At 40.0% G+C, this 9,480-nt stretch overlaps 1 protein-coding gene and 1 long non-coding RNA gene across 6 annotated transcripts in view; one reads left to right on the top strand and one right to left on the bottom strand.

Moving 5' to 3' along the window:
- The window catches only part of LOC108521789 (uncharacterized), a 2,714-nt gene extending 1,486 nt beyond the window's left edge, over positions 1-1,228 (top strand). Inside the window, exons 2-3 of the long non-coding RNA XR_001883280.1 lie at positions 668-799; positions 1,025-1,228. This is a non-coding gene — a long non-coding RNA (uncharacterized LOC108521789). The remainder of the gene's footprint in view (positions 1-667; positions 800-1,024) is intronic.
- NR2C1 (nuclear receptor subfamily 2 group C member 1) overlaps positions 1-9,480 on the bottom strand; it is a 61,948-nt gene that overhangs the window by 14,114 nt on the left and 38,354 nt on the right. For all 5 annotated transcript variants that reach the window (XR_001883279.1, XM_017861745.1, XM_017861742.1 and 2 more), the window contains exon 11: positions 4,596-4,735. Coding sequence is in view for 4 of the 5 variants with exons in the window: in XM_017861745.1 (XP_017717234.1) it covers positions 4,596-4,735 (140 nt within the window). In the remaining variant the exon portion in view is untranslated. The remainder of the gene's footprint in view (positions 1-4,595; positions 4,736-9,480) is intronic.

Genomic DNA, 9,480 nt, shown 5'->3' with positions numbered 1-9,480 from the left:
GTTGGGATTACAGGCATGAGACACCGCGCCTGGCCTCTTTTCTTTTTTTGTAGAGGCGAGGTCTCATTATATTGCCCAGGCTGGTCTTAAACTTCAGGTCTCAAGTGATCCTCCTGCCCTGGCCTCCCAAAGTGCTGGGATTACAGACATGAGCTATTGCACCCAGCCTTGGAACTATTTAATTTCATTTTACAAATGATACAGAGAGAACTCTACTTTGCCCCATTACTTTTTACCTTTTGTTCTCTGGACATGATGAAACAATCTGGCTGTAAAATAACTATAAGAACACAAATTGAATTTTTAAATTAGTTAAAAATCTTAAGTCTTTTAAGTATATAAAATACAAATAAAATATGCCCTTTATTTTCTAAAATTGTATTTGTAGAAAAGCATGAGGACTCTGTTTGCTCTAGAAGAAATTTTTTTAAAAAAGTAGAAAGAAAAGTGTTGAGGACTGCAAGCCGCATGCCATGGTTTTTGTGTTGTCTGAAATCTTTGCTCTGCAAAGAACAAAGCTTATCAGCCTGTTGCTCAAAGTCAGTCACCTTCAGTAATCTTCAGTGATCAGTTCTTCCTCTTGTGTTGCTAAAAGTCTATCTGGTATAATTGGAAAGAAATAATTGATCAACAACACTATGCATAATCCATTTTTTTTTTATTTTAGGAAATCACCAGTAGCAGATCTCCCATCATTGGTGTCAGAAATCTTTTTTTGGATGTCGTTAGTGCTTCAGAGTCCCATTAGGACATATTGTGCTCTAGACCAGTGCTCCTCAGTGTTTGGGAACTAGTGCAGGTCTGTAAACTGTTCCTGGCCCACAGTTAACTAGTATTTTAAAACTTGTTTGGCAATTTGACATTGTCTCTACGTATTCATTGTGTTTGATAAAAGTATTGGTCTGTAGAGGATTGCGGAAAACACAAAACAGGTCCTTCTCTACAGATGGTCAAGTAACTGAAGAGGAAGTACCTAAATAAACCACCTTTCTTTTTACATTTATTTTCTCTCCGTCTCTCTCAGGGATTTTATATTGGAAGACATGGATCTTGCTGCCAACGAACTCAGCATTTATGACAAACTTTCAGAGACTGTTGATTTGGTGAGACAGACAGGCCATCAGTGTGGCATGTCAGAGAAGGCAATTGAAAAATTTATCAGACAACTGCTGGAAAAGAATGAACCTCAGAGGCCCCCCCCACAGTATCCTCTCCTTATAGTTGTGTATAAGGTAAAATATTTCCTGAGTTGGTAATTGCTTCAACAGAGCACAAACTCTTCAACATTCTTCACAAATGCTATTGTTGACTGATCCCACCACTGAGCCTTGGTTTTTCTGTGAATGAATTGGCCTTTGCTCTTGTTACCATGTGTTACTAGGAAATTTGACTGTGTTGTTAAAGGTCCTAGATGAAAGCTGCATATTTATAGTTAAATTATATTTGCATTTTATTATTATTTATTTTATTATTATTTGTTTGTTTGTTGTGTGTGTGTGTGTTTTTTTTGAGATGAAGTCTCACTCTTGTTGCCTAGGCTGGAGTGCAATGGCGCGATCTCGGCTCACCGCAACCTCTACCTCCTGGGTTCAAGTGATTCTCCTGCCTCAGCCTCCCCAGTAGCTGGGATTACAGGCATGCACCACCACACTGGGCTAATTTTGTATTTTTAATAGAGACAGAGTTTCTCCATGGTGGTCAGTCTAGTCTTGAACTCCTGACCTCAGGTGATCCACCTGCCTCAGCCTCCCAATGGTGGTCAGTCTAGTCTTGAACTCCTGACCTCAGGTGATCCACCTGCCTCAGCCTCCCAAAGTGCTTGGATTACAGGCATGAACCACCACGCCTGTCCTCGTTGTGTTTTTTTTTTTTTCTTTTTTGAGACCGAATTTTGCTCTGTTACCCAGGCTGAAGTGCAGTGGCATGATCTCAGCTCACTGCAACCTCCGCCTCCCAGGTTCAAAATTTAGTAGAGACAGGGTTTCTGCATGTTGGTCAGGCTGGTCCTGAACTCCCGACCTCAAGTGATCTGCCTGCTTCAGCTTCCCAAAGTACTAGGATTACGGGCCTGAGCCATCGCGCCTGGCCAAATTTTTATTTTTCTAGTCAAGGTCACACTCTGTTGCCCAGGCTGGAGTGCCATGGTGCCATCATGGCTCACTGCAGCCTCAAACTCCCAGACTCAGGTGATCCTCCCATCTCAGCCTCCCAAGTACCTGGGATCACAGGCATGCGCCACCACACCTGGCTAATTTTTCTAGTGTTTGTAGAGGTGGGGTTTTTCCATGTTTCCCAGACGGGTCTCAAACTCCTGGACTCAAGTGATCTGCCCGCCTCAGTCTCCCAAAAAGTGCTAGGGTAACAGGCGTGAGCCACTGCACCCAGCCTTTATGTATGTATTTATTAGTTTTTTGAGACAGAGTTTCACTCTTGTTGCCCAGGCTAGAGTACAATGGCATGATCTTGGCTCGCTGCAACCTCTGCCTCCCAGGTTCAAGCAACTGCCCCGCCTCAGCCTCCCGAGTAGCGGGGATTACGGGCATGCGCAACCATGCCTGGCTGATTTTGTATTTTTAGTAGAGATGGGAGTTTCACTATGTTGGTCAGGCTGGTCTTGAACTCCTGACCTCAGGTGATCCACCCACCTTAGCCTCCCAAAATGTTGGAATTACAGGCATGAGCCACTGTGCCCGGCCTAATATTTGTATTTTTAGTAGAGGTGGGGTCTCAAAATCCTGACCTCAGGTGGTCCACCCACCTTGGCCTCCCAAAGTACTAGGATTACAGGTGTGAGCCACTGCGCCCAGCCCCTTTGTGTTTTTGTGGTTGTTGTTGTTTTTGTCGAGATGGAGTCTGGCTTTTGCCCAGGCTGGAGTGCAGTGGCGCGATCTCGGCTCACTGCAACCTCTGCCTCCTGGGTTCGAGCAGTTCTCTGCCTTAGCCTCCCGAGTAGCTGGGATTACGGGGGCCTGCCACCACACCAGCTAATTTTTTTTTGTATTTTTAGTACAGACGGAGTTTCACCATGTTTGCCATGCTGGTCTTGAACTCCTGACCTTGTGATCCACCCTCCTAGACCTCCCAAAGTGTTGGGATTACAGGTGTGAGCTACCGCGCCCACCGCCCGCCGCCCTTTTGTTTTTATTTTTTTTTAAGAAATGGGTCTCACTCTGTTGTCCAGGCTAGGGTATAGTGGTGCAGTCATAGCTCACTGCAACCTCAAATTCCTGGGCTCAAGTAATCGTCTGCCTCAGATTCCTAAGTAGCTGAGACTATAGGCATGCACCACCATGGCCAGCTAATTTTTAAAAAATTTCTGTAGTGGTGGGGTACCAATGGTGTCCAGGCTAGTCTCAAACTCCTAGGCTCAAGCAATCTCACCTCAGCCTCCCAAAGTGCTGGAATTACAGGCGTGAACCACCCCACCTGGCTGAAATGTTTGCTTTCAAGATATACCTTTGAGAAGATAGGATGTAAAGATAACTATCTGAAACACTAGACAACTAAAAGTACGTAAGACTCAAAGTTTGGTAATAGGATTTTATTTAAGTTTATGTTGGTTGGGAAAAAATGAGCAAAACCATCTACATGTTTCACTACCAAGACTACTATAATAAAAACAAATATTTAGTAAAAACACTGTTAAGAAGAAAAAAACTGAAGCAGAATAAAGTTTTACAATAAAGACTTTAATTTATTTTAGAGGGACATGTTTAAAACCCATCCATTAGTAATTAGTCAACCATAGCTTTCCTGAAGGTAGGCTTTATAACCATTACAGGCATATAAGACATGAACCAGGGGTAGGGGTCCATGAGTAAGATGGGAATGTGATGCTGCCTTCTAGTAGATCTATTATTGATGACATTTTAAGGTGATTACCCCCTCTGCTGTTAAATATAAGGAGGAAGCAAATGATTTAAAAATTGTATAAAACAACGACAGAATATGCTAAGGAACTAAAAGGTAGTCACCAATTTATAAAAATTATTCCTGAGCTCAAAAGGCAATTTTCCCCATGTGTTGATAGGGCACTGTTTTGGGTAGTCATAAGCCATTCTATAGTTAAGCACTTATGAATCAGTGATTGCTCGTGTTGTGAAATGAATGAAGGCTGCAAATACCTTGGCATCTAGGAACGGAAAAACAGAATAAAAAGGATTGTTCCCTGACTCTTCAGAACTATTTAGGTGAGAGAATACACCCTGATGAATTGATACAAAATCAACCTGTCTTAGGATTCAAAGGGCTATAATAAAGAAAAGGTTGCTTAAAAATTGCTGAGTAGTATATGTTTTAAAATATTTGACCACCTGTACATAAGCTCACCCTGGATTCTTTGATAGTTGCACAAAAATTTACAAGACCTGGTCAGAAACAGCCTGTGAGACTTAAGCATACTGTTTTCAATTTTGTTGCATTCTATTTAAAAAATATTTTTAGAGTATTGGTAAATTTATAAAATTATCTAAAGAAGAGCAATGGTACCTAAAACACAAATATAATAATAATTAACTATCTTTAGTCATAACATTTAATGAAATTCATGCCTCCTTCTACATCCTGGAAAAGGTAGTAAGGAAGGTGCTTTTTACCTTGTTGAAGACTATTGTGAAGACAATTGACAAATGTTGCTAATATAGTTGCTACATTCATCACTTGCCAGCACTGGGCAAGACCAAGAGTAAAAAGTTCATTCCAGTAAGCTTTCACCAGTGATATGCTGTTTTCTTGCCTATTAAAAACAGTAATAAAAGCACAAATCAGATATTATTAAACAAGTTTTATAAACCTTACAGCTAGTCCAAATATTTAAAAATAACATATTACTAAACTAAAATTACTCTAGAAAGATTTGATAAGTCTGTGTTTTGTATAGCTGATAACAAAATGAGAAATGAGGAATGCTTAGACATTTAAATAGTAGCTCATCAATCAGCCAGTTTATAAGAACACTTGCAAGTAATATTTCAAACTAAAAGCAAACTAAAAGAGTTGGGGCTTTAACTTCACATTTCATAGAAATGGAATAAAGATTGTTCTTTAAAAAAAGCAAAAGCATATATTAAAAAAAATTTGCTTTGGATAGAGGTAAATACCTTTTAAAAGAAAGGGCAATTCAAATTATTTTACTGTTTTGAGACAGAGTCTTTTTTTTTGAGACGGAGTCTCGCTCAGTCGCCCAGGCTGGAGTGCAGTGGCCGGATCTCAGCTCACTGCAAGCTCCGCCTCCCGGGTTTACGCCATTCTCCTGCCTCAGCCTCCCGAGTAGCTGGGACTACAGGCGCCCGCCAGCTTGCCTGGCTAGTTTTTTGTATTTTTTAGTAGAGACGGGGTTTCACCGTGTTAGCCAGGATGGTCTCGATCTCCTGACCTCGTGATCCACCCGTCTCGGCCTCCCAAAGTGCTGGGACTACAGGCTTGAGCCACTGCGCCCAGCTGAGACAGAGTCTTGCTCTGTCGCCCAGACTGGAGTGCAATGGCATGATCTCCACTCACTGCAACCTCCGCCTCCTTGGGTTCAAGCGATTCTCCTCCCTCAGCCTCCCCAGTAGCTGGGATTACAGATGTGCACCACCACATGCGGCTATTTTTTGTATTTTTAGTAGATACAGAGTTTTGCCACGTTGACCAGGCTGGTCTTGAACTCCTGACCTCAGGTGATCTGCCTGCCTTGGCCTCCCAAAGTGTTGGGATTACAGGCATGGGCCACTGCTCCCAGGCCCTAGAATTTTTTTATAGTAGGCAAGCAACCAATTTTAGGAGAAAAATGGTTCACTGTATGTTTCAGATGAGATACTAGAATCCCTATAAATGAGATATCCAGGATTTTACTATGAATAACAAGACATTAGAAAGGTCAAAAGTTCTTTCCTGAATTTCTAAGTAATCTCAGCAGCATAAGAGTAGAAAAAGTATTAAACAGGAGTCAAAGCACCATGGTTTAAACCTACTTATCCATTTGAAATTAGGCAAATAAACTTCCCAGGTTTCAGGTTGTCTAATGATATAAAATGCAGAGACACTATACGTCCTATATCTTGCTCAGAGTTATTAAGAGGTGAAATGTAAGAATTAGCTGGGGCTGGGTGCAGTAGCTCACACCTGTAATCCCAGCACTTTGGGAGGCTGAGGCAGATGTATCACTTGAGCCCAGGAGTTGCAGACCAGCCTGGGCAACATGGCGAAACCCTATCTCTATAAAAAATACAAAAATTAGCTGGGTGTGGACGTGCACACCTGTAGTCCCAGCTACTCACACAGGCTGAGGTGGGAGGATCACCTAAGCCTGGGGAAGTGGAGGCTTCGGTGAGCTGTGATCACACCACTGCACTCCAGCTTGGGTGACAGAGTGAGACCCTGTCTCAAAAAAAAAAGAAAAAAAAAAAAGAGAGAATTAGCTGGGTGCTGTGGCACATGCCTGTAGTCCCAGCTACTTAGGAGGGCTGAGGTGGGAGGATTGCTTGAGGCCAGGAGTTTGAAGGGGTAGCACGCCATGATTGCATCTGTGAAGACACACTGCACTCCAGTCTCTAACCTGGCACAGGAAGACACTGTCTCAAAAAAAAAAAAAATTTGAAAGTATATGCCAGGTACTAGAGAAATAGCAATTAAGAGATTAAGTTTGCCTTCATGAAAAAGAGGGGAAATAACAAATATATAATTTCAAATATTTTATATAAATAATATACATATATATGAATATACATACATCAATTTTAGGTAACAAAAATTCTGCATTACTATAAAGTATATATATTAGAAAATGGGAAGGTTCAGGTAAGGTGGTTAGAGAAGGCATTTCTGAGGTGGTGACATTTGAGTGGAGAAAGATGGCAGAGTTAAACAAAAAAACCAAAAACCAGAAAGATCTAGGGGAGTAGTATCCCAGGGAGAACAAGAGCAAATGTGCTAAGGTGAGAACAAGCATACAATAGGTATTCAATAAAAACTGTTGAGTAAATTACTAAATGCTATCCTATTGTCTTGGAAGGTCCCTTCCTAGCCTTGTTTTCCTGGCTAATACTTACTGATCCCTTAAAATACAGCTCAGAGTTCACTTTCTAGAAGGAACATTATTCCTCTCTCAACATAGTTAATCATTCCTCCTTCAGTGTCATGCATACTGAAGGCGGAGACTCCCTTGTGCATTTCTAGATCTCAGCGACCAGTGCAGTACATGGTACACAGAAAGAATTCTGCAAATGATTTCTGATCTTAGGGAGTAAAGAACAGGCAGAAGCGAGAACCTTGAAAAGACAGAGAAGAGCTGTGGGCATATAATTTTTAACTTTTATAATTAAACAATCTTTAAACCAAACCTACAGACTTTATTATAAATAAGATGATGAAACTATAAGATTTCTTTCCTTAAATCTCTGGAGAGATTTAAGTTGGTAAGAACATTCTGATAGGAAGCATGTCCAACCTAATGAGTGGTACTTCTTTATTTTTCTCCTTAATAAAGCTTTGAAATTAGGATAATCAGTGTGTTTAACAGAAATCATTTGTTAAGAATCACAGCCTTCTTTATGACATTACATTTTATTAAATAATTGAACATACTTGAAACAAATGCTAATACTGTCAACTCAGTCACAGCAAGTTTTTTTCTGAGAATTATTAATATGAAATTTTAACTTCAGGCTGATCTCTTTTCCATTCAGTATCCGAGAAGGATCACTTGCCATGAGACACTGCCTATCATCTGAAAGTAAAGTTTAAATGCAAAGAAAACCAGTATTTTATAATCTTCATATAGAAAATGGTTAAAATATCGATCTTAAACAAAATCAAAGGAGATAAAATAAAGGATACTATTTTCATTAAAGATGGATAAAATCCAGAATTGAGGAAGAGGTGAGGAAATAAGCATTGATCCTCATACACTGCTGACATGAGCATAAACTGGATCAACATCTTTTCAGAGAACAATTTGGAAGTACCCATCAAAAGTTAAAATGTATACCTTCTAGACCCAGCAATTTCACCTCTAAGAAACTATTTTATAGAAATACAGTCATGCATAGCACATTTTAGTCAACAATGTACCACATATACAATAAAATACCATATTTTTATGGAAACTTCTCTCTATTTAGATACACAAGTATTTACTATTGTGTTACAACTGCTTATGGTATTGAGAACAGTAACACGCTATGCAGGTTTGTCCTAGGTTTGTAGCCTAGGAACACTAGGCTATAGCATATAGCCTAGATGTGTAGTAGGTTTGTGAAAGTACACTCTATGATGTTCACAATGACAAAACTGCCTAATGATGCATTTCTCAGGTTACATAGCCATCGTTAAATGAGCAACGCATGCCTATACTAACATGACTATACTAACAAAAGTGGGCAAAAATACATATACAGTGCCACAAAATGCACATTGTAGTACTGGATATAATAACAAAACTGGCAACAATCCAAATGTCTACTAATAAGGAATGAATAAGTGTAAAAACTGGAATACTATAATAGAAGCCATGAGAACCAATGGGGTAAATTTACATGTACTAACATAGGAAGAAGTCTACGAGTGTAAAAAGCAAGGCAAAGAATAGGATGTGTAAATATGTGTATGTATTTAATTGTCTAATAAGTATCTCACGGAAAAATTCTAGTAGGACACCAAACTGTTAATAGTGGGGTTAGTTACCTCTGGTGAGTGTGGTTTTACTGTATAATCCTATACTTCAATTATTACTTTAAACATTAAAAAAAAAGTTAAAAGCTAACATGACGGAAGTTAGAGTAAATTCAGTTTCACTTTTAACCTCTGATTCTGAAGTTTTAAGGAGGAAACAGCTAACCAAAGTAGTTTACTAGTACACACAGGAAAGGAAAAATAAATGGAAAAAAATCAGAGCTGGCTTATGCTATGCATCTTGTAATAAGAAAATACCTTGGCATTGTTGGAGAAGCTCAGAAAAAAAGGAGTATAAGTGCAAAGGATAAGAATACCAAAATTATTACTAAGGAAAAAAGACACAAGTGGCAGATGAGAAATAACCTACCAGATTATTGTGTTTCCGAAAGAAAAGTGAAAGGACTGTAGGAACCAACTACAGAAAGATAACTATTTACATTTATCCAAACCCCAAACCAAAAACCCTGATGGTATAGCTAGTTATGTTTTTAAAAAGTTCAATTATGAGGCCAGGCGCACTGGCTCACGCTTGTAATCCCACAGCACTTTGGGAGGCCGAGGTGGGCGGATCATGAGGTCAAGAGATCGAGACCATCCTGGCTAACATGGTGAAACCCTGTCTTTACTAAAAATACAAAAAATTAGCCGGGTGTGGTGGTGGGCTCCTGTAGTCCCAGCTACTCGGGAGGCTGAGGCAGGAGAATGGTGTGAACCTGAGAGGCGGAGCGTGCAGTGAGCCAAGATCAGGCCACTGCACTCCAGTCTGGGGGACAGAGCGAGACTCCATCTCAAAAAAAAAAAAAAAAAAAAAAAAAGGGGAGAGGG

This window comes from Rhinopithecus bieti, unplaced genomic scaffold (genome assembly GCF_001698545.2).
Source record: "Rhinopithecus bieti isolate Rb0 unplaced genomic scaffold, ASM169854v2 scaffold_61298, whole genome shotgun sequence".
Taxonomy (NCBI): Eukaryota; Metazoa; Chordata; class Mammalia; order Primates; family Cercopithecidae; genus Rhinopithecus; species Rhinopithecus bieti.
This window is presented reverse-complemented; position numbering and strand designations above follow the sequence as displayed.